Source organism: Caenorhabditis elegans, chromosome V (genome assembly GCF_000002985.6).
Source record: "Caenorhabditis elegans chromosome V".
Taxonomy (NCBI): Eukaryota; Metazoa; Nematoda; class Chromadorea; order Rhabditida; family Rhabditidae; genus Caenorhabditis; species Caenorhabditis elegans.
In genome coordinates, this window is record NC_003283.11 from 5703410 (window position 1) to 5727281 (window position 23872).

Here is a 23872-nt window from a genome sequence, read left to right on the forward strand (position 1 = left end):
ACCCAAAAATATCAAAAGTCTGCCAAAAATCAATTTTTGGAGCAATTCTACAGGCCTCACCAATTCAGTGAAAAAATACATTTCAGAAATAACTTTCTCTTTTTTGAACACTTATTGTAATGCCTTATGAGAATTAGGTATCTAAAAACTTATTATATCCTTAACACATCCTTTCGAAAACCTCAAAAAGCAAGCAACAAGAAGCTTTTGGTCAAACGTCTCCAAGCTCCAAAGTATCTCTCTTTTTCTCTCTCGACGCCTATACTCACACAGATTGAGTCTATCTTTTCTGCCTTTCATTTCCATTTTTGTCATCCGCCTTCTTCAAAATTCAGGCTTCCTCAGGCACTCTCTAGTTTTTTTTCATAAAGATTTTATATTGTTTACTGAAGTGGAGACCAGTGCAAAATGTTTTGTCAGTCAACACACAAAACTCGTACCACTGTGTCACATTATCAGTTATTTATCACCATCAGATACTTGATGGTCTCACTCTGAAGGGCTCGCAGTTTGTGTTTATGACCAGAACCCTCGTTCACACCCTCCACATGACACCGAGTAACTAATTTTTTTGTTGATGTGTCATAGATTCTTGGCATTTTATTTAAGGTTCTACGCACCCCAAATAAAAATGGTAATCATTTTTTAAAATTATCGTGATTTTGGTTTTTCTGAATTGCAGTTTTTGTGCTTCTCGGAATTTTTTCATGCAGTGTTTTATATTTTTACTGAGTGGAATAAAATAAGACAAAAATCTCACAAGCTACTTTCCAACCTTAAAATTTACTTGGATTTGGAGCTAGTTTCTTGCTCTAATTTAGCTCAAAGAAGCAATACTTTGTCAAAACTTTGACAAGAGTTTTTTGACAAGAGTTCAGGCTCATCTAGACTTAGCCCAAATTTGAACTTCCGCCAATGTTACTGTAGCTTACAACAACACAAGACAAATTTGGGCAAGGAGCTAGGGAGAAATGAATTCTTTTGATTATTTTTTAAAATTATTTTTTGTATTTTAATTTACTTGAAATGTTCAAACATTTTCATAGTCATTTTCGCTCTACCACTAGTTTTTGTTAGTTTGAGCTTCATTCCTCTAATTGTGGAAACCCTATTAGAATCCTTTCATTGAACATTCATTGGTTTCATTCTCCTAATCACGTTCGACCTCAAAGTTCATTAAAAACAACGACACTGAATTCCAAAAACGGATGTCATCCTCTCAATCGTCATCATCCTTTTTATCCCAAAATATCAGTGAGGAGGGACGGGATTAACCACGTCAGTGTAAACACCAAGCTCGTGATCTCACCTATTTTCAAGCATTTTCAGTCTTGCAATATTTGTTTTCCCTTAAATGGTGAGCATTTTAATTTGAGGGTTGTTTTTCTGTTTTACTAGGAGTACAGTAGTTTGGTAAAACTTTGCTGAAAACAAAACGCGTCAATGGATATAAGTATAGGATGTTTTCAAACAAAAATGTGGGTAACTTGTCAAAAATAGCCATTTTTGGACTAGAAAAATGGAAATTATAACTGCTGGTTTGGGACAACACTGCGGGTATTTTGTGTCACACGCCCCATACTCAACAATTACTGGAACCATCGGTGCCAGGGGGCTCAGCGCCAATTTTGTTTGTCATTTTTGTTGTTAACGCTCTTACACAGACTGGGAGGAGAGAGCAAGATTTTGTACTAAACGGACGGAGCGGAAAAGGAGAAGTATAAGAGAGAGTCTTGTTCTGCATTGCTCCGCGCGTTGCAAAGCGCCGCACGGACCACCCGTGTCTTTGTGCTCGCCGAGAGAGCACTTAGTTTACTCTAGATGTCTATGTCTCCATGCCTCTTAAGATTAGACAAGATATTCGTTTTTTCAACATTATTCTAAAAAAATCTGTCATTTGTTTTCAATTTTGTGTTTTCCTTAAATTATACTAAGGATTAATAGAAAATATATTCGGAAAATAAGTTCCTAATAACAGACGAAGCCTTTCAATTCCTTGTTATTTATGAAAATCCATGGCATCATTATTACATTCATTTTTTTTAAAGACTTGTGAATTGATTTTTTGACTCACTTCTGTTTTTTATATTCGTCTTTCAAATGTTAATATGTTTCAGCCTCGAAAAAGTTTTGAAATTTTTAGTTACCTAGCGAGCATTTTAAGAGCTTTTGAATAGAGATTTTAAAATATTCAGAAGTGGAGAAAAGTCGTTTTTGGATTTTGTTTAGTAGAAACTATAGAAACTGGGCCGCAATGAGAAAATATAACTGTTACAAAATTTTTAAAGGTTTCTCTAAATTTTTAACGATTTTTTTCTAATTTTTGGTCAAAGTCTTCACAACATTTTTCTTTCCAAGTTCTGAAATATTCTACTTCCCTTAAATATTTTTCATGGATCCTTTTCAGTTCTACGCAAGGTATGCACACGCGCAACCACTTTTGACGACAAAAAGTGCAAGGATGAAATTGGAAAAGAGCACTGAAAGTTCAATTAGCTAAAGTCCGTGTCTTCCTGTCCAAGTGAATTGAATCCGGATGTGTGTCCTCAACTTGCGCTAATAAAATAGTAGTCGACCTGGTGCAGTCCCGCGTGGCACAGAACATTGTTTTAAAGTAATTGGATGCTTTCTGGTTTCCGGTTAGTAATCGTTAAAAGTTTCCAATACGACGTAGATTGGTTCACTGCTACGTTGAGCTTTGTAATGCTCAGATACTATGACGACAAAGCTCATAGAATCACATCATTTTCAAATTATGAATCACTGATTTATATGTTGTTTCGTGAAATATTTGTGCAATGTGTGTAAGTAACTACCATAATTTTGATAAAGATAGTTTTTTATCGAAAAATTGCATTTTTTGTGTTACATTGTTTTTTTTTCATCGAAAACAATTATAATTATGCAACGTTCAATTGTCAATTATTACCCTTTTTTATTAATTTTCTCATACATAGCATAATAATCAATTTGAGGAAAACCAAAATTTTAATTATGTTTTCAATTCAGGAGTGTACAGCAATTATTTTTGGCAATTCTACAAAATTACCTATCGCACTACGTTTTTTAACAATTTTCATTAGAAATTGATGTCAAAATAAAGAAAATCACTTGATTTATCTAAAAAATAACATTTATTTAAGCTGAAACGTCGGAGATAATACTTAAAAAATAATCTAAAAGTTGAAATTTCCAATGACTAAATCATCGAGCTCTGATTCCTCGCAATTCGCTACTTTTTGGGCATTTTTAGAAATCCCTTTAAAATTGGAAAAATGTGGCGCAATAGGTAATTTTGTAGAACTGCCGCCCACTTCTGTGTTAAATAAAAATTACGCGAGCTCAATTGTGAAAAGCTCTGAGAAACGCAAAGGAACTCAACTTGGGACTTTCCAACACAAGAAGATGCTCAATTTTCAGCATTAAATAAAAAATATCTAGCGTTTTTTTTAAACTTTTCCATAGTTATAAGCTCATTGTAATCGATTTCCACATCACTTTTAAAAAAATTAAATGTGACTTTTACTCGTTTCTATCAGATGAATCAAATCAGCAGGCACAATTTTCCAGCTGTTGCACAACCAAAACCACATTAATTTGTAGGACACACTTTGACATTTATTGTGTGTTCTAGTTCAAAAACCGCCTCGGCCGGCCAAATGTTTCATTTTATTCAAAAATAATTTTCACTAGAAAATTCCGATTTTTCCGAAACATCTGCCACCATTCAATTCTCCACCCGACCCACTCGAATACATAAATGGCCTTCTTCGTTCTCCATCAGCCTGTCCATTTTTGTTTGTTTCTCTATTTCTCGTCACCTCTTACTATTTCCCTCTTTGCACCTTGTGTACGTGGTATATGTGTGTCAGTCAGCCAGTTGAGGTTGTCCTCTTATTGTCCTCAGGGCCCTACGGGTGTATATGTTCGAGCCATCCCTTTCTTCTTCAGTCTCTTCCAACTAAATTAATTGTCATTGCCACCTGGTCTGACACTTCCAAGAGACCTGCAAGTTCTCGTTTTTATTTCTATCTTCACAACTTTACGTCTTTCTGTATTCAAAAATTGTTTTCTAGCTACAAATTTTAAAGATCAGTTTTATCACTATTTTCATATGCTCCTGATCACTCCCATGATGCACAATTTATGGTTTTTGACATTTTGAAAAAAAAAACTGGAGAATTGTAGAAATGTTAAATGAACAGTGTGTAGAGTGTAGTCATTGAGCGGATCGATATCCAATTATTTGTTAGATGGTTTTGGTATTCATATTACATTTTTCCAACAAAAATATATCTACAAAACTTTAAATGTATCTATATATATATTCCGAGTTTTTCTTTAAAGGTACAGTAGTATGAAATTGAAATTTTATGTAGAAAACTTACATATATTTTAGATTCAAAAATATAATTAAACGTTTTGAAAAATTTATACTTTAATTTTTCTTGATTTTCACGGTGTTCCTCATCAATTTATTAATTTTCCACATTGTACTTTGTTGCGAATTGGCGCATTCTACCAACGTTTTTGAGCACATTCCCAGTGAGAGCATTGACGTAGATTTTTAGTTGCTTTTGGCTTTTGGCTCGGTGTAAATTTAAAATAGTCGAAAATTGATACAAATTTTTTTTTTATTACAAAGAATACAACGGATATTGCTTTTTTAATGTTCTTTAAAAGTTTTTTATTTAAAACACTTTAAAATTTTTAATTTTTCTCACGCTGTCAGAGAAAAATACAAATGAAAAATTGCAAGCCAAAAGTTTTGATTTTTTACAATTTTCAAGCAAGTCCAAATTTTTATTTTTTAAAGTAAATTCATATTTTGTTTTATATATTTTAAGACATACAATTTTGTTTTCATAACTTCTATACTTTTCATGTGATTCTAATCTTCATCAAGATCTTTACACCTGAGTTCTCTGAAAACTAGACAAAACTAAAACACCTGATTCTAGAGAACTTTACCCATTCTCAGTTCTTCTAATTGGAAATCCGTTACTTTTCATACTCATTGAGCGTACTTACCAATCCAAAAGTAGTTGAAAAGTGAGGCAATCGAATCCTGTCTGAATGTCATTTCCCTTCTATTCCTCTTCCTACTTTTCCTTCTTTTTCTTCATCTCCCACATCCACCCCTCTGGTCATTCATAAACTCGTTTGTATATTATGTTAGTAAGGCGATTTTATGTCCAGGCATATGGAGATATAGTAATATTTTACTTAATGAAAGGTTTTTTTGGAATTTGTCTAGGATTTTTTTAGCTTTTTTTTATATTTAAAGATGGAGTATCGTCACCGGGAAAAATTATTTAAAAACGTAAGAAAAATGTTAAAATAGTCAGCTATCATAGTAAAACTTTTCAAAATTGTTTTGGAACTTTTTAATTTACTGTCAAATAGTGCAAATTTTTTTGGCAGTGTTCACCTACCATTATTTTGGAAGTTTTTTGGAAATAGGTTTTAAGTTTTCATTTCATTTCAGTTTCTCGAATTTAAACATTCTAGGAGTTCGAACTTGCTGCAAAACAAAAAATGTGTTATTTTCTGAAATTTTGGCAATTTACCAAAACTTTAACTTTGAAAAAAACTAATTTATTTGAGTATTTTATTATGATATCTATATCTCCATTACCGGTACTCCAACTTTACCAAAATTTTCATATATATATAAAGAATTGTGCCAAAATGGATGTAGTGTCTCAAGTTTGGCCCGCAATTGACGGAAACCCCGCGCAATGAACATTCGATTGAATGCACCTAAAAGCTTTTAGCTCATAGATCTCTAAGAATTTCGACACTTTTCAATTGTCCTCACAAGTAACCGAAATGTCATGGGCGTTGTCGCCACGGCGCCACTGTCTCCAATGGCAACGAAACCCGCATTTTAAACTCCATAATTTCTCACTCTTTAGCACTAAATTCCGTTCCAAACCCAATACTGCCTTACATTTTTTTCAATAATAATAAGGTTTTAAATTTTAAATTTGTATGTTGAGTTTCAGATTAATGGTGGATGAAAGCGAATTGGAAAACGGCACACCAAGTCCACCTGCCTACTCCAATGAAGCCATTCTTGACGATGATATTTATGGAGAGCTTATTCTTTTAGGGTGGGAATCATATTTTAAAGAAATTAAATATATATAATTTTAACAAAAATTCCAGATTCAATGGTCAGGCTGAAAATCGTGCCACCTCAAAAAGATATCTAACGAAAAAAGTTCTAAGACGACGTGATTCTGCAAATGGAATCAAGAAATGTACAGTACATAATGTATCAACTTCAGATACCAAAGTGAGTTGATTTTTTATTTTTTTTTATTTTTGCAAATTTACATGAATCAATAAAAACATTTTCAGCTAACCAAGGACAAAGCACGGCACACAGTTTCATTTCACAGCGACTCTAACAAATCAGTAGTTATTGAGTATGCAGCAGATCCGTCCAAAGACATGTTTCAGGTACTCAATACTTGAGAAAACCTAGATTTTCTTAAAGTTGGTATGTTTTCAGATTGGTCGAGCATCAGATGATCAGATTGATTTCACTGTAATTGACACGTGGATGTTTCTACCAGAGCATTGTAAGTAAAATATAGAAAAAAAGATCTCGAAAAGTAAATTTTCAACACTTGTGAATTCTTGGCATTTTCCAAATTATTTAGATAATTTTTTAAATAGTTGTCACAATTTTACCAAGATGTTACGGAGTCCACTATTGTTAAAAATTAAAATTATGTCGCAAAACAATGTTAAAACGTTGTAAAATCTCTACCAAATATCAGAATATGTAATACCACAGCCGAAATCAATGTGTTGACTTCATAATATATTTTTAAATCAAAATAGTAAATTGCCAAATTTTCCAAGATAATGTAGATTTTTTGAGTAACTAAATATATATATATATAATCCTTTTTACTATGATAAATGCACATAAATTTTAACAGCTTCAAGATGCTAACTAGTTTTTCAGCCGACGCCGCTGTACCAGCTCGCCCACAAATCGACGTACTCGAAAAGGGAGATCGAACATCGACTATCAGTAGATTTGCGTGTCGTATTCTGATTGATCGAGAAAATTCAAATAAAGCATATTTATACGCGGCAGGATTCGATGCACACCAAAATATTTCAATTAATGTGAGTTTTATAAGCTTCTAAACAACTATTGAATTTAGTTGACACCATTAGTTAAAATTGAAAGCTGGATAGAAAGACCATAAATTATTTATTTTCCAGAAAAAATCCTTGAAATGGACAAAATCAAACGGAGAAGTTGATGGTCTCACAACAAACGGAGTTCTTCTTCTTCACCCAAATAAAGATGATCTTTTGGATGATACAGTTGACAAACCAATGTACAAATGGCGTGAAGTATCGATTAATGGAGATGTCTATGAGCCACGTGTTACTAGAAGTAGTTCGGCAAAAGGAGTATTTGTGCCAGAGTGGACAAATATGCTTCAAGATGGAACTTTAATTGATCTTTGTGGAGCAACTATTTTATGGAGAACGGCTGATGGATTGGAGAGATCTCCAAAAATGAGAGAGCTCGAGATGGCATTAGATCGGTTGAATGCTGGAAGACCACAATGTCCAGTTAACTTGAATACTCTTGTGATTCCGAAGAAAAGGAATGGACGGCAAATTAATAGGAGACAACCATATGTAAGCCTTAGTCAACTGCAAAATTATTTATTGAAATAATCTACTATATTTCCTCTATTAGTATATATTTCAACTGTGACATCTTATATCTCAGTTATCGTTTGTTCTATTCAAAAATTGTCAACTAACAAAACATTTTTCAGTTATTTTTCTATCATTTCTTAGTTGACAATGTATTGGTATCTTCAAAATGAACCGAGATATTTTTTTTTGGAAGACTTTCAAAATTTCCCAACAGTTTTTTAAAACTTCTTGACAAAAATTTTTTAAAACAATTTCCTGGCAATATTCAAGCAAACTATTTATTAAAAATAGGGAAATTAAACTACCACTTTGTTAAACATCACTTAGCTTTTTCGAATAAATACTTTTCCCAGGTGTATCTCCAATGCGGACATGTTCAAGGAAGACACGAATGGGGAGTTCAAGAGAATAGTGGTCAACGATCAGGAAAATGTCCGATTTGTCTTGTGGAATCAGAGAGAATTGTGCAGTTATCAATGGGAATGGAACCATCATTTCATCTCGATTCTGGTGTACTAGATCACACTTTTAATCCATGTGGACACATGGCAAGCAAGCAAACTGTCTTGTAAGTTCTCAACTTTGCATTTGAGCTTATCTACATACATTAAATATTCTTAATAGAAAATATGCTTTGATAAATATAATTTTTATTTCAAATTTTGCAGATACTGGTCCCGCATCCCTCTACCTCAAGGAACTTGCCGTTACGACCCAGTTTGTCCATTCTGCTACCAACTTTTGGCAACGGAACGTCCATTCGTTCGTCTCATTTTTCAAGATAATTGCTTTGACGACGATACGATTCGATTTTCAAACGAAGCTTGAACAATTTTATATATATGCAAATTTCTGTCTCTGTCTCATCATCATCTTTTTTCTGAATCATAATCACTTCTGTTTCTCATCATAACCACGCACACACCCCCACCACCTTTCAAAACCGGTCTCTATCTCTGCTGAAAGCCGAAAATCTGGAAATTTTTCTCTGAAATTTGTGTTCATCAACTTGCAACTAATCAACCTGTCATCGAATATCACCTTTCGCCAACATTTTCAATCATTTTTTGTTGTTGTAAATCCCTGAATTTCACCCACACAATATAATTGTGTATTTTCTACTAACGTCAAAGCTTTATTTTTTATAAGAACAGTTGAAAAATTAATCGGAAACTCTTTATGTTTTCAGAAATTCCAAAATTTCCAATAAAATCAGTTGAAAGTCTCTAGTCTCTATTTTTCAGTACAAACGATACTCCGATATTACGTGGTGCGTGTTGTTTAAAGTAAATCTACATGATATATTAATTTATTTCTTAAACGATTTATTTATTTTCTCACTTAAAAGTCAACTGTTTTCTGATTTTTCTTTTGAATTTCTCATGTAAATAATTGAAAAATTATCTTTTCGCAAAAAAATTGTTAAAGTTCAGCAGTTAGTCGGGTACTCCATCGTAATGACGCTTTATGTGTTTTTGATTTTACAAATTCACTCATTGATGCTAATTATTTGAAGGATCATTATGTTTATTGGTAGAGTTTATAGCTTTGAATATTTCCAAGGAAAATTTTTTAATTATAAAAATATGGTTTCGGCACAGCTTCTGTAAATAAAAAATCTGTTAAAAATTAATTATTAAATTAATAGTAAGGCAACAACAAAAAAACAAAAAGTGGCGTGTTTAATTTAATTCTCTGTTTTCTTTCATTATCAACATTTGATCGTCCGTCTCTTTTTTATCACTTCGTCGCAACGTGACTATCAACGTCGACAGATAAGAAGCGTCCACTCGCACTCACAATTTTTTGTTTGTTAGCAGGCGTTTGTCTCGATGAATCGATTGGTTTCTAGATCCACACTGCTCAATGCGTCGCGCTGCTTCTCCAGGACTGCTGAAGCGTCTGCGTGAGTTTTAATTAGATTTTGGTGTTTGTGAAATTCATCCAAAATTGAAATTCCAAGAAAAGTCAATGGCAATACAACTTTTAAAATATGTCAATTTACAGAAAACAGACATGTCTAATCGAGACACATAAGAAACATGGAGGAAAACTTGTGGAGTTTGCCGGCTACGACATGCCAACTCAGTACGCTGACTTTTCCATCAAAGAATCCACGATCCACACAAGAAAGCATGTCAGTTTGTTCGATGTGTCGCATATGCTCCAAACTTATATCACTGGAAAAGATAGGTAAGCACACGAGAAAATTAAAAAATTAATTTCTGCAATTCAGAATAGTGTTTCAGAGTAGCCTTCATCGAAAGCTTGACAACTGCAGATGTTCAAGGACTACAGGAGAATAGCGGAACTCTTTCAGTTTTCACTAACGAAAAAGGAGGAATTAAGGATGATTTGATCATCATGAAAACTGACAAAGATTTCCTTTTCCTTGTCACCAACGCTGGATGCATCGAAAAAGATCTTCCATATCTTCAAGAAAACGCGGCGGCCTGGAGGTCAAAAGGAAAAGACGTCAAAATCGAGACCCTTGACAATCGGGGACTTGTCGCCGTTCAAGGGCCTGAAATGGCCAAAGTTTTGCAAGAGGGAACTGATATTGATCTATCAAAGCTCACTTTCATGAAGACAACTGTTGGAAAAGTGTTCGGAATCGATGGATGTAGAGTTACAAGATGTGGATATACTGGAGAAGATGGTGTAGAGATTTCCGTGGATCCAACAAAAGCCGAACAACTCGTTGAGCGTCTTCTTGCTTCACAAGCTGGCAGTGTGAAGCTTGCCGGACTCGGAGCTCGTGATGCTCTTCGTTTGGAAGCAGGTCTCTGTCTTTATGGATCTGATATCGAGGAAAACACAACACCAATCGAGGCTGGTCTCGCTTTTGTTGTTGGTAAGGGAAGAAAACATTTATTTCGTCAAAAATATAACTATGCATTGAAAAGGTGGCGAATAAGCCAAATATCACAAAAATCTCTCGAGAGTCAGTTATGGAGCTTCAAAGATTTAAAAACTTTTTTTTAAAATTTCGCGCGGAATTTAGATGAGCTGAATGCAGACGTTTATCCCTAGATTCTTGAAGATTCAACTGACTTTTGAAAGATTTTCGTGACATTTTTAAAACATAGTCTCAAATTCGGCTACTTCGCCGTAAAAAATCAAAAATTTATATTGTATAATAATATAAAAATAAAATTGCAGCCAAGCGTCGTCGTGAGACCCTGGATTTCCCTGGAGCTGAACATATTGTGAAGCAGCTGAAAGAGAAAAGTTGGCCAAAACGCCGTGTTGGTCTCCTTGCACCAGCCGGTAGATGCCCTCGATCTCATCTACCACTCATCGATCCTCTCGATAAGTGTTCCATCGGATTTGTAACTTCTGGATGCCCATCGCCAACTCTCGGAAAGAACATTGCAATCGCCTACGTCGACAAATCGCATTCAAAGATCGGAACCAAGTTCGTCGTGGATTTCGGCGCCAAGCAGGCGCCAGTAGAAGTCGTCAAAATGCCATTTGTTCCGACAAATTATTTTACTGGAAAGTAATAATAATGCGACGATTTTGTGTCGTGTTCACTTTTACCGTACGTGTATTGTAGTTTATTAAATGTAGAGGTTTTTGTTATAATTTTTATTTGTTTTTTTTTGTTAAGAGAAAATATAAATATATAGTCATAATCATAAATAAATTAAAATAGGAACTTTGGCATCGGAGTTATCATAAATTCAGGTGGATCTGAAAATCGATGACGTGGAATTGAGGGAAAATGTCTGGAAAGAATAGATTCAGATTGACGACGAAGGAACGAGGCCATTTGTTCGGCCAGATAATCTTGTGATTCGGGTTGAACAAATTTATGAATCGGAAGATTCAAGAATTCACGATGCCATTCTTGATTCTCTGCAAATGGAACGTTCCGCCATCTGAAACTTTCGTTTGTTCTCGACGTTTTTAATAAAAAATCTCTCACCCGGCATCTCGATTTCCCTTATCCATTTCCTCGAATGGTTCCATAAAACGGTCGTTGTCTTCGAAGAATGGGGAAGAAGGTGGCGTGTACTGTAACATTTTAATTTATTAAACAAAGAAGAAAAAAGTTTAACCTCATATCTAGACGGCGACTTTCGAACTTCTGACGACTTTCGATGATTGAAGATTTTCATTAGCTCAGCTTCATCGGTGACGTCATCTGAATTTCAGGACTAGGAAAAATTGGAATTTATGAAAAAAAAGGATTTACCGAACTTCACATGTACCCTTGGATGTGTGTCTTGTTTTGGATCAAATTCATACTGATATTCAACACGTTGACCAAAAGCTCGACAATCTGGAAAAAATTAGTGCAATCTTGAGATCTTTGTAATTTAATATTATCCAGACGGGAAATGCTGCGATTTTGCACCAGAAATACGATATCCGGTCTCGAAACGACAATTTTTTGTTAAACGCGATAAGGTGTGCGCCTTTAAAGAGTACTGTAATTTCAAACTTTCGGTTCGGTGTAATCAGATTGATTCGACAAACCTTTATAAATTTATTAGAAAATTTAAATATAACGAGAAAACACTTACTGAGAAAAACTATGCGAAATTAATTAAAATTCTGCAACAACACAATTTCGAAATTAAAGTACTCTTTATAGGCACACGACTCTTAGAATTTAACACAATTTTATCGTGTCGAGACCGGGTACAGTGCTTTTGCGCCTGGGTAATAATTATAATAGCACGTGGTGTCAGAATGTCCCATGTCAGTTTGATCTCCGGGAATTGCGGGAATTGAGACGCAGACTTCTAAACTAATTTAGGATGGTGCTGACATCATACTTTTGCGTGGAAAAAATTCTCGCATTTTTTTGTAGATCAGCCTGTGATGGTACAGCCTTACACCACGTGCAATGGTATTTTTCTGATTTCTCCGTTCAAAATTGTGTGATTATATTTTAACCACATTTTTATCACTTGGTGTCAAACTGTCCCATCACGGGTTGATCTACAAAACTTCGGGAATTTTTTGCCCCAAAAATTGTTACGTCAGCACGTTCTTAACCATGTAAAATCTGTTGTGGACTCCGGGTCTCAACTACAGCATTTTTGTAGATCTAGGTAAATCAAACCGAAATGGATTTTGCAGGTGATTTTGCAGTATTATCACTACTCAGGCTGTAGAAGCGTTTGTGCTGTGCGTCTTTAAAGGAGTGCTGTAATTTTTATCGATTTTCATTATTTTTTGATGAAAATATATTTATTCATTATACAACTTAAAGTTCATTATTTCAAAAAAACTATAAGAACTTATTGAAAATTTGGCAACAAACGGTTTTGAAATTACAGTACTATTTAAAGGCCCACAACTTTTTGAACTTAACACAAATTAGTCGAACTTCAACTTTTACTTGTCTTGTATGCTCCATATTTTAAAGTTATTTAAATCTAGATCATTAGAGACTGCTTGAACTCACCAATATGACTGATCCCAAATATTAGAAAACAAATAGTCGAAATAATCATGTCAGTGAAAGAAAAGAAACCGTCAGTTGTAGTAACCCTTCAAACTGTCCGTTTTCCCACAATTTCCCCCAATTTCTTCCTGCTGCTTTTTCATTCCACCCACTCCGCCCACTTTTTACCAGAAGGACAACTGTTGCCTCACAGCAAGTAGTTGGTTAGTTGCTTGTGTCTGTGTGTGTATCTACTTTATGCCATTTGATATACAACATTAACCACCAGTAGTTTTATTTAGTTGCCTAGTGTTGGCGAGTAAACGGATGAGTGGACATACAAAAATCTGAACGAGGTATTTGCAGGATTTTGGGAGAATAAGTCAGAAAAAAAGTTGATTAGAAGACAAGGAAATGCCTCCAGTTTCTCCATATCATCAATTATCATCTTGCGAACAAGTTCGTGCTCATTCTTCAGTGATTCAGATTCGAGTTGTTGCTCAAGCTCCACGCCGCGAGAATTATTGGAAGCTTCAAATCGCAGCTTTTCAACCTGAATAATAAAAAAGGTATATTGAGTTGATTATTCAATTGAGCCAACCTCTGCTTCCAGACCAATATTTTTTCTTCTGAATTCTTGACGTCTTCGGAACCTTTTTCTTGCGGCTATCTCTCTTTTGCCTTTTTCCCATCTTTCCGGTTCAATTTCAATCTAGAAAGACAAAATGATGGAATCGTATTCACCGCACAGTTTCCGTTTTGCCCAGACATTCACTTTCAATAAGTACAGTAGTTTTGAAAAAAGCAAGTTTTTGTCTGAAAAAATAAACTTCTATAAAATGTTAGTTCAGTTTTCACAAAATGTCGTCAATTAAAATGCGCGCTGTGCAGTACGCATTCGGTGTATAAATTGTAAACATCCACCGTAGTAAGATGTGCAGGTTCTTACAGTAACCCGTTGTAAAAAATAAGAAAAAATGCGGGAAATTTTTCATTTTTGACTAAATTAGGATAATTTTTAAAAAATTATCGATAATCATGCGAATTTGATTTTTTTTTTCTCGGTTTGGACGCAGAATCGACGCTTCTCTGTGTTCTCAATGCTTTTTTTCTGTAATATTGATGCTCCTGATGAAAAATGAACTGAAATTTAAGATTCGCCAGCCTGTGCGGCACGCTGTTCACACAATTCGAATCTTGAACTCTTCTCCGTATTTCTACTTGTTATCATGCGTTTCTATTGAAAGTTGATAAGCTTTTCGATTCAAAAATGTTCGTAAATTAATTTAATGAAAATATCTCTCTTTTTCTCGTTTAAAAACGTGTTCTCCTGCCTATAGGCTTCTCGAACTATCAATTCAAACATTTTTCAGGCTGACTAACTCGAGAATATATGGAACACAACGACTTTCGTGTCGTTACATCCTCGTCGGTGTATCGGAAAGGCTCGACGACAAGCGGAGTGATCGCCGGCGCAGGTCCGAGGCCAAATAAATTTAGTTACACTCTTGGAGAGGTTTGTGCTGGAAAACTATTCGAATCTATAATATATTTTTAATATGCATTTTCAGGTATGCTCAACGAATGTCACTCTGGACGTGAACGTCGGCACCGGCTGGACGAGAATACGTCTGAAGGAAGTTCCCAAGTTCATTGTGAACGCGTTCAACATCATCTCGAAGCACGGAATGGACACTGATGGTATTTTCCGCAAGGAAGGCAACTCTGTCCGGCTGAATCGCGCAGAAGTTCAGGCGATCTACAAGGGACAACGCGACATTCCGAACGATTACAGTGTTATTGACGTTTGTACAATGGTGAAGCGTTTCCTTCGTGATCTGAAACCACCTCTTCTTGACTCTGAAGAGTGCCGAGCCCGACTTCTGAAGAAAGCATGCCAGGCGAGAATTTCGGATGGTTTTTTGATGACGCGGGATGAAATGGCAGATGTCTTCTACATGGAGGATCGAACGATTGAGCAACAAACACCGCTGCTCTCAGATGCGCATGCGTCAACGCTGGGATATGTGATGAGACAGCTGAACAGGGTATGGCGAGAATATTTGAATTTTCTTATCCAAAACTCCGTTTCTTCCAGATCGCCGCCCACAGTGAGCAACACAAGATGTCAATTGAAAATTTGGCTATCGTTTTCATTGGAAGTGTTTTCGGTGACGGAATTCATGATTCGAAGAAAACTCCGCAGCTCCGTCGTGGCTCGAAGGAGGATATTTTGGCGCAGAAAAGACATGAAATGAATGTGAACACGGCGGCGGTTAAATTATTAATTACCAATGTAAGTTTGATTTTTTTCCTAATTTTAAAAGCTAATTTATATCGATTTCAGGCCAATCTAATTGGTGTCCGTCGTGATCCATACGTCACCAGTAACGCAATGCTCCGAAGCTCAAGCGCTATGCCACGCTGCATGAGCAGTGGATACGAAACGTTGTCCGATGCGGATTGTCTTTCGGCTCAAACAGCTTCGCTTCAAAGAAGAGAACCGGGCCCATCCACGCCTCTCACCATTCACCGACGAGATTCAGAAGCGGTGCACAAAATAGTGACTGCACGAAAGAAGGGCGAACAGGATTCGAAGAAGAAGAGATCCGCATCGTTTCTTCCGAGCTTTCGCGACCTTAAACATCGTTTTTCGAATATGAAGAGAACCAAGAGTCCAAGCCCGGAACGCCTTACGACTGGACACACTGCCGAGCCATCCAAGTTGACGGACATATGCTCATTGAACTTGCACACCGATCCTCACCAAGACCCATTAATTCATCGGAAAAAGGTGGCACGTAATGAGTCGACTACCATGTCGACGGGATCAACAGCGTCTGGAAGACAATCGAGAAGCCATCAGAATAGGCGAGGGAACACGAACGCCACACCGAGAAATAACGGTAGTGGAAAGTCTACGATTTCCACGATGTTCGAGTCCGAGCAAATTCTCAGCAGTGGAGCTCTTCGACGGTTGTCGGCCAGCGATCGGAATACGGATGCAATGCGATTTGCAAAACAAATAATGTCCAATGAGCAGATGAATGTTGCAGGTGAGAAATCGTTCCATTCTGGAAAATAATTTATGTTACATTTTCAGAGTTTCTATTATCCGAGCATCAACGCAATCGAGAATCTAAAATTCGAAAACGCAATACTGTGATATTGGGTGAGAAGCCGAGGTCTAATGGTGTGAAGCTCACAAACAGGCGTCACACTGCTCCCATCAGCAATAGGCTCCGCAGAAATCGGCCGAACACTGTTGGTGCCAGCCTCCCTCATCGAAATGACTCATTTCTCAATAACGGATCTTCCATGGAGGAGAAGGAGAATCAGGCGGACTGCGAGACTGATGACACGCTAGACGCAACGAACAATGTGGATCAGTCAGAATGGTTATTAGAGCAGAAAGCACTGGAAGCCAGATCGCGGCGAGAGGGAAGGAAGAATAAGGCGGCTCCGATGAGACACATCAGTACAGGAAGCATGCTGGTGCTCAATGGATCCATGGCTGTCGAATCGACGAGTATGTTGAAAGCGGAGCCACTTGTGATGGACTCGTTGAAAGAGGAGTCGCCACAATCGCCACAAAAAACGCCGAAAGTCGTGCTCAGGAAGGATTTGGACAATTTGAAGAAAATGAAGAAGTTCTGTGACATTGCAACGTCGCCAATGGTGATGGATACGCCGACGGTAACAAATAATCAATTTTGAAAGTTGAAAAGGCGTATGTTTTACAGAAACTTTCACACGAGAATGGTCACGCGTGGGTTGGAACGAAGCAGGTTGTATCCGTTACGAGGACTCCTAGTCTTTCGCGAAGACGGAGCCGAGCTCATCTTTCATACTCGAAGGCCACAGAATCTCCTTTAGACAAGCCATCGGAAGTCCGAAGAGAGTCGAGTTCACTGATGTCACCGCTGTTAAAGCACGTTACAATGACGAACAACTCTGCGCCTTCTCAAGTGATCACATCGTCTCCTAGGTTAGTTTCATATCGAAAATGCAGAAAACTATACATACGTTTATTTCAGAACCAATCTCACTCCAAGATCACATACATTATCTCCATTGGCAGTCAAAATTAAGCGATCTACACCGCCGCCGATTCCTCCACATTCACCACCCCATCTTACTCCGGGAAAGTCGGAAGTCTCGTTGGATGCTCTCGATGACATGAAACGAATCTCGATATCTGACGGTTCACGGCGTATTCCAACTTCTCCTTCGCATCCACGGATGCCGAAGACTTTCTCGCCGAAACTGCCAATTCGATCCGTATCAATCGATAATAGATTCGAGTTTCCTGTTGCTGCTGCCGGGGAACCTGAAGAACCGTCAACACAGTTCAAGCTTCCGCAATTGCCGATGCCAAAGAAAATGAACCGATCGGGAATCTCTCCGCTGGCCCGGCAAGCACACTCATCAAAGTCGACGCTTTCGGTACCGAATCGATCAAATCTTCGAGAAACGAAGAGCATCGAGGAAACTCCGACTGCGTTAAGATCGGCGCCAGCTCAAGCTTCCTATCAAGGATCTTCGAATCAGATGTCGCCAAGATCAAGTGATTATTTCGAGTTTGGAAAATACACAAATGCGCTGAGGTCTGCAACTGATGAGTTTGTAAGTATAAAAATTGTAGTGATTGGCAAATAAAAACTAATTCAGGCACTGCCAAGCAGAAAAGCTTCCGTCGAATCTCGTCCTTCAGTTGCAATTCTACGGAATAACAATTGCGGTTTAGTGCGATCCAGAGTCAATCATTTTCAGGTAATTTGTTGTAGAAAATTTTATTTTCTATTCCACAAAAAAACAATTAAAAATTTCAAAGAATATATTTTTTCCAGGAAATCGAGCACTTGCAACGCGTCGAAACATCGATGAGCGGTCGATTGTCAGCAATGTCACAATCATCACTCCGAAGCAATGACCCGTTTTCGGATCGTTTTTCGGATGTCTCGGATCTTCGAAATGCCGCGTTCTCTGAATCCACCGACTCGGCGATCAGCACTCCAACTGCCACTCCAACTACATCACGGGTCTCCAATGATGCTGGGCAATATTTCTAAAAATTAAATTCTTGTATGTTTTCATGAATTATGGCTCACTATTTTTTGTCTCAATTCTACGATCCTCATCCCCATTTTTTGTCTCCCCAGACTTTTTCAAGTACTTGAAATCTCGCATTTTCTATCCCCCGCACGTATTCTTCTTTTAGATACTACTAGATTTTCTAGCTTATCATTCTACAAATAAGAACTACCAATTTCCATGTGTATTTGGGGTTTTTTTGTTGCCATCTGACATTATCAGAATTAGCCTTTGGCACCCAAAAAATCGCGATTTCTCTCCTCATTCCAGCTTCATTTTCATTCCAATTTCCACTGGAAACCCTTTTTTCTCGTATTTTCTCTCCGATTTTCCCGAGTTTTTCTCCTTTTTAGTGTTGCTTCTTGTGTAATATCTGATCATCAACACCACCATTATTATCATTATTTTTAGTATTGTGCTTTACTTTACCCATCTCTTAACTTCAATGCAATTTTTTTCCAACGAAATAAGATGGTGCACTTTTATTTCTCCACATCTTTGATCAAAAATCATCTCGAGAAACTTAGTAGGACAAAACATGTTACGTTTGCTTATTGAATCTGAATTATTATGATGGCGCGGGAAACATTCATAGAATGCGCATTGCACAACATATATGACGCGCAAAATATCTCGTAGCGAAAACTACAGTAACTCTTAAAATAACTACAGCACACCGGTGTCGATTTACGGAAACAATTTAGTAATCGATAAAAAAATCAAAAAAAAACAAATTAACGGAATAAAATTGATTATCGCGGTAACAATTCGAACAGAAATTAGTTCCAAAAATCGAGCGCGTAAATCGACACCAGCGCTACAGTAGTCTTTCATGAGTTACTGTAGTTTCCGCTTCGAGATATTTTTTCGCGTCAAATATTTTGTGTAATACGCATTCTCAGAATTCAGTGTTCCCGTAATATTTCAAAGTAAAATATTCTTTTTTTTTTTAAATTGGTAATTATATACTCAGAAAATTCAGTAATTCCCATTTTTTTGAGTGTCAAAAAAAGTTTCGAAACCTTTTAATTAGTTCTACTACATATAATATTTGGACCCATAAGTGTGATTTTAAACAATTTCTCTACTGGCGCGACTCCACCGTGATTTTGATAAAACCAGGTTCGTAGGTTTTTATTTTGCATTTCTAAATTACTGCATTTTTGTAGATCTACGTAGATCAAACCGAAATGTGACACTCTGACACCACGTGAAGATAATTTCCTTCTGTTTCGATTATCGTATTTATTGATATCAAATTTACAGTTAAAATATATTAATAAGTTCTTGCTTGAATTCAAAATATTAATTTGGACAAATCTCAACTATTTAAAATGTTTCTTTCTTTTTTTAAAATGTCTACAGTAAGATTTTGTAGTTTTTTGTAAACATTCAAAAACATTCAAAAACTTATTGCAGACATACGAGTCGTTTGCATTGAGATCGGCCCAAACTAATAAATTGAAATTAAAATTAAGCAACTTTAATTCTCTGATTAACAATTGATCGCAGTTTAGTTACAATAGCCTCAGTTGGTAATACAATTCCAGATGGAGATGGTGTAGTTGTTGAAATAACTGGATAAGTGATTGCAGATAGTATTGGTGGAGAAGATGTTGTAGGTAGAGCAGTTGTTGCATCAAGGATCTCTCCTGATTTCTTGGCTCGAATATTTGTAACAAATCTTCCAGGAGTTGGGAACTCTTTTCGAGGTGGTGGCCCTTGATATTGTGGTCCTGGATGTGGGGATCCATGAGATTGTGGTGGATGTTGTTCATGTTCTACTTTTTCTGGAACTTCACTTTTTCCATGATCTTCTCTTCCATGATCTTCTCTGAAATCGTCTTTTTCTCTTCCATCTTCCTTTCTTCCTCTCTCATTTTCCTTGCTGTGATCGCTGGTGGAATGTCTCCGTTCGGAAGAATCATCATGGGAACTCGAATTGTCGGATGCAGGAGTAGATGCGTTTTGTTGCTGAACACGTCGTCCGTCTTGGCCAGATCGGTCTTCACTCGAGCCAACGTCGTCTCCAGGCGCTGCTTGGCGTCCGGCAGATCCTCCAGGTGAGTTCCAAGGACCACCCGCAAAACCGCCATTACCACCGAATCTTCGAGTTGGAAAGTCTGGTTGGAATGGTTGGAACCCACCGAAGGCTGAAATTTAGGTTTTTTATAGATCCTTTTAACATAACTTTTTATAGTTTTGCCCTGAAAGAAAACTTACACGGGAATTTGGGGAAAGCAGGGAACGGAGGGATTTGGGGCTTGGGAGGCGATGGAGCTTGTTGTTGCTGTTGCTGTCCTTCTGGCTTTTGGGGCCCTCTTTCCTCTCTGTGAGGTTGCTCTTCTGATCCTCCACGTCTTTCTTCTGAACCATGTGATCTTCTTTCTTGTTCGTCTCTACCTTCAGCTTTTTCTCCTCTTCCTCTTTTCTCAACTTCTCCAGAATCTCCTCGAGCTGGTCGTCGATCTCTTGACTCTTTATGCTCCTGCTTTCGTCCCTTTTCTGGCTCTCGATCCTCACCCCCTCCTGCGTCGGAGCCCCGAAAAAACTTTTCTTGCTCTTCCTTTTCACTAGGTTTATCTACAAATCGTCCTCCTCTCTTATCGACATCTTCAACAACAGGCCCTTTTTTCTCTTTTGGATATACTCCGGCAACCATCTGCATATTCAAACCGACCACTTTCGAAGGCGTTTCGGCAATATTCTCAGTTTCCGGCTTCTCCTCTCCCCGATGGTGATGGTGCTCGCGTTCACGACTGGGTTCTTCCTCTTCCTCCCCATGTCGCGGTCTGTACTTTTTGCGATCTTCTTCTTCATCTTCATAACTGTCTCCACGCCTCTGATGAGGACGCCTTGGACGTTCTTCCTCTTCTTCGTCTGAAATTGGATATGTATGGGAATGGACTGATATTCTAGAGTTTGAGTCTCAAGTTTTAAGGTAAGCTTGAATTTTCCATGCAGCCACCGAAACGACCACTGTGTAAAAGCTGACTATATTGTCGTCGGTAACTTTTAGAAGATCCATTCAACTCGGCAAATCATCGTCTCTCCTCAACCAACTTTAGCCTTAGCCTTTCTAGCTGACCTTTTCGGAAGTTGGCGAAAATTGGTCAAGAAGTGGCGACGCATTGCAGAAATTTCCCATCCCATTAGTATCTCACCTTTCCGATCATCTTCATTCGATCTTTGTATCCCTCTCTGTGATTTCGGATGATCCTCTTCTTCACCATCGTCTCCTCTCTGCTGCTTCCTGCCTTCCCTCTCTTTATCGAACCTATCCTTAACTTCCGTGGGATCTGGAAGATGTGGTCTCCGAAATCCATGTCCTCCATCTCTTGGAAAGTTTTCATCTCTCTCCTCTTCTTGACTCCGCTGTCTTCCAAATCCGAATGGCCGTTTTCTTCCGTATTGATTATCATTATCACCATTCTCCTCGTAATCGCGTCCATCCTCCCTTCCAGAATTTCGTCTTTCGGGCTCTCTTCGTTCCCCAAAAAAAGGGCTTAATGGTTGTTGCTCTTCACGTGAAGACTTGTCTCCATTGAATCTGAAATTGAATACGTTTTGCTAGTTCAAAATATAGAGGTTTCTTAATCAATAACAGAAATTACCAACCTTCTTCCTCCATGACCAATTCCAAATACTGGATCAGGAATATCAGTCTGTTGTCGAAACGGCGTTTTCCTACTGTAACGAGGTTCCAAGTCTCCTCGGTAGAATTCTGAAAGTTATGGAGGTTCTTCGCAAGACTTTTGTGTTGTATTCTAATTAGTTCAGTTTCGTCAGAACATTTTCTGATAGATCTCCTGAACTAAAGCTCAGAATTTTTTATAAAAATCAAGAATGCATTAGTTAAAATAATTTTTTAATTTTTTGCTAAAAATTCTTTGTTCATTTTTTTCAATAAAAGTCTATTCCAAAACTTTGTGTATCAATCTTTAAATACCGTATTTCCTCTATTAGTTTTGCACCCCTTTGCTCAACTTTGACAGCTCATATCTCATTCTGTTTTGAACATATAAATAAGAAACAAACTACAAATTATAGAAAAACATCTAACAAAATTGTTATCAGTTGACCACTTTTCTAAAGAACAAACGACTACTGAGATATGAGCTGCCAAAGTTGAGAGAAGGGGTGCAAAACTAATAGAGGAAATACGGTATATGAAATCCCAGAATTTGTTTGGACTTCCGAATCCCGAAAAATCGTAATAAACGGTAACTACGTTTGAGGCGCACTCAAAGTAACTTCGATGAATTTGTTTTTAAAATATCAGAAAAAAACCAATTCGTGGAAATCTCCAATTGTCGAGAAATACAAAAAGACATATATCTTAAATGAATATATATATTTTTTAAAACTATTTGATTTGATCATCGTTTGCCTAATTTTCAAATATATTCCACAAGGAAAACTTAATAGCTCAAAATAAATTTGTAGTATCAGATAGAATCGCCCTAAAAGTTGATAACGTTTTTTGAGGAAAAATGTTTGACAATTTATGTTTCAATAAATTTAGGTGGACAACGAAAAAAATTTAAGACAATGTGATTAATTTGCGCGAGACTAAACAAATAATTTGGCTTTTTTTAAAAATTTTTTGCAAAATTGAAAAATGATTACAAATTTAGAAAATCTCTATAAGTTTTTCAATAATTATAGTTGGTATACTGAGATTGTTTTCTGTCAAAACCCCGCAGAAATTTATAAATTATTATTTCAGAACTCAGAAATCGAACGATTTTGCTCAAAAAAATGACCAAATTAGTAAATCCTATATGCAATGAAAAACGTTCACTTTCTCATGGTTTTTGTAATTTTTCGGATAAATTCAGACTTTGTAAAACTGTAAACAAGACAAAAAACGTACGTGATTTGACTGTAATTATAAAGATTGAAAATAGAAATGCGACTCTGAGTAGTAAAAGTCGCATGGTAGAAAGAGTACTTCTACCTCCGCGCGCGACTGATCGTTTCGTTCACTCTTTTGTATTCTTTCCTACCGGACGTACTGTATAGTTGTGTATTGTCTTGAAATTCTTCCACAAAGTCCTCCCTCCTCCGCCTTCTCTTTCATTCATCCAGATGACAACGTGTTTTATGACGATATGTCGTTCTTTTTTTTCTCGTTAGAGGTATTCAAGAACAATAATAATATGCATTTCATTTTCTTTTTTTTTACTTGCGCATTTATTGGATTCGATCGGTTTGCCGCGTGAAATCTGATTAATTCTTGAAGTGAAGATTTCAATGAATAATTTGAGTAAGAGAAAGTTTCAACTTTTAATACATAGTTATTCAAAGTCTAAAAGTCCTGAGGCAAAACATGCCTGAAAACTGCCTAAGAGGTGACCTACGCCGTACCTACTGTGAAAGCTCTGACAAACTGTGGTGTTTAGACCCAAAATATTGCAATAGGCAGTAGGCAAGTACGTAGGTAGTAGGTGGTAGATATGCATGTAAAATTGAAGAAACGAAAATGATTTGCCTTATTAATATAATGCTCGAAAACTGAACTCTGTGATTTTTAGGGGATTATTTCATAAAACAGGTTTTTGAACCGATATTTTCTGTCATTTTTCTTGAAACCTTAGATTTAATTTTCTTTTTTGCTTTACCCCTTCACTAAAATTGTGTAGATTTGTGTACAACATTTGTTTAGAACACTAA

General features: G+C 36.9%; 5 protein-coding genes and 4 non-coding genes across 9 annotated transcripts; 5 read left to right on the top strand and 4 right to left on the bottom strand.

Moving 5' to 3' along the window:
- Positions 1 to 1579: 1579 nt before the first annotated feature.
- F25B4.11 lies at positions 1580 to 1829 on the bottom strand. The gene has a single exon (NR_068784.1). It is a non-coding gene; the product is annotated as an Unclassified non-coding RNA F25B4.11 (non-coding RNA).
- Positions 1653 to 1868, top strand: F25B4.16. Its single transcript, NR_068785.1, has one exon. It is a non-coding gene; the product is annotated as an Unclassified non-coding RNA F25B4.16 (non-coding RNA).
- A 4140-nt stretch (positions 1869 to 6008) lies between these two features.
- Positions 6009 to 8922, top strand: peli-1 (Protein pellino). The gene is made up of 8 exons (NM_001383308.2): positions 6009 to 6116; positions 6172 to 6301; positions 6367 to 6468; positions 6521 to 6590; positions 6983 to 7149; positions 7249 to 7677; positions 8055 to 8269; positions 8370 to 8922. Exons 1-8 carry the CDS (start codon positions 6013 to 6015, stop codon positions 8527 to 8529), a joined length of 1377 nt encoding a protein of 458 aa, NP_001370430.1. The 5' UTR covers positions 6009 to 6012; the 3' UTR covers positions 8530 to 8922.
- A 596-nt stretch (positions 8923 to 9518) lies between these two features.
- gcst-1 (Aminomethyltransferase) lies at positions 9519 to 11328 on the top strand. Its single transcript, NM_072101.6, has 4 exons — positions 9519 to 9607; positions 9709 to 9894; positions 9951 to 10555; positions 10864 to 11328. The coding sequence occupies exons 1-4, from the start codon at positions 9534 to 9536 to the stop codon at positions 11205 to 11207; spliced, it is 1209 nt and encodes a 402-aa protein (NP_504502.1). The 5' UTR covers positions 9519 to 9533; the 3' UTR covers positions 11208 to 11328.
- On the bottom strand, positions 11318 to 13199 carry K09H11.9 (Neuropeptide CCHamide-1). Its single transcript, NM_001038407.2, has 5 exons — positions 13124 to 13199; positions 11903 to 11989; positions 11766 to 11851; positions 11633 to 11721; positions 11318 to 11585 (listed from the first exon to the last, which is right to left on the bottom strand). Exons 1-5 carry the CDS (start codon positions 13170 to 13172, stop codon positions 11351 to 11353), a joined length of 546 nt encoding a protein of 181 aa, NP_001033496.1. The 5' UTR covers positions 13173 to 13199; the 3' UTR covers positions 11318 to 11350.
- Positions 13200 to 13383: 184 nt separating this feature from the next.
- K09H11.16 lies at positions 13384 to 13916 on the bottom strand. The gene is made up of 2 exons (NR_136385.1): positions 13704 to 13916; positions 13384 to 13655 (listed from the first exon to the last, which is right to left on the bottom strand). It is a non-coding gene; the product is annotated as an Unclassified non-coding RNA K09H11.16 (non-coding RNA).
- A 559-nt stretch (positions 13917 to 14475) lies between these two features.
- On the top strand, positions 14476 to 18680 carry rga-3 (Rho-GAP domain-containing protein). Its single transcript, NM_072102.4, has 9 exons — positions 14476 to 14618; positions 14674 to 15150; positions 15201 to 15398; positions 15450 to 16158; positions 16206 to 16798; positions 16846 to 17090; positions 17140 to 17728; positions 17774 to 17875; positions 17953 to 18680. The coding sequence occupies exons 1-9, from the start codon at positions 14496 to 14498 to the stop codon at positions 18172 to 18174; spliced, it is 3258 nt and encodes a 1085-aa protein (NP_504503.1). The 5' UTR covers positions 14476 to 14495; the 3' UTR covers positions 18175 to 18680.
- A 742-nt stretch (positions 18681 to 19422) lies between these two features.
- Positions 19423 to 23154, bottom strand: K09H11.4 (Filaggrin). The gene is made up of 5 exons (NM_072103.2): positions 23073 to 23154; positions 21815 to 21920; positions 21361 to 21746; positions 20420 to 21076; positions 19423 to 20349 (listed from the first exon to the last, which is right to left on the bottom strand). The coding sequence occupies exons 1-5, from the start codon at positions 23134 to 23136 to the stop codon at positions 19670 to 19672; spliced, it is 1893 nt and encodes a 630-aa protein (NP_504504.1). The 5' UTR covers positions 23137 to 23154; the 3' UTR covers positions 19423 to 19669.
- K09H11.14 lies at positions 20206 to 20355 on the top strand. Its single transcript, NR_068786.1, has one exon. It is a non-coding gene; the product is annotated as an Unclassified non-coding RNA K09H11.14 (non-coding RNA).
- Positions 23155 to 23872: the final 718 nt, after the last annotated feature.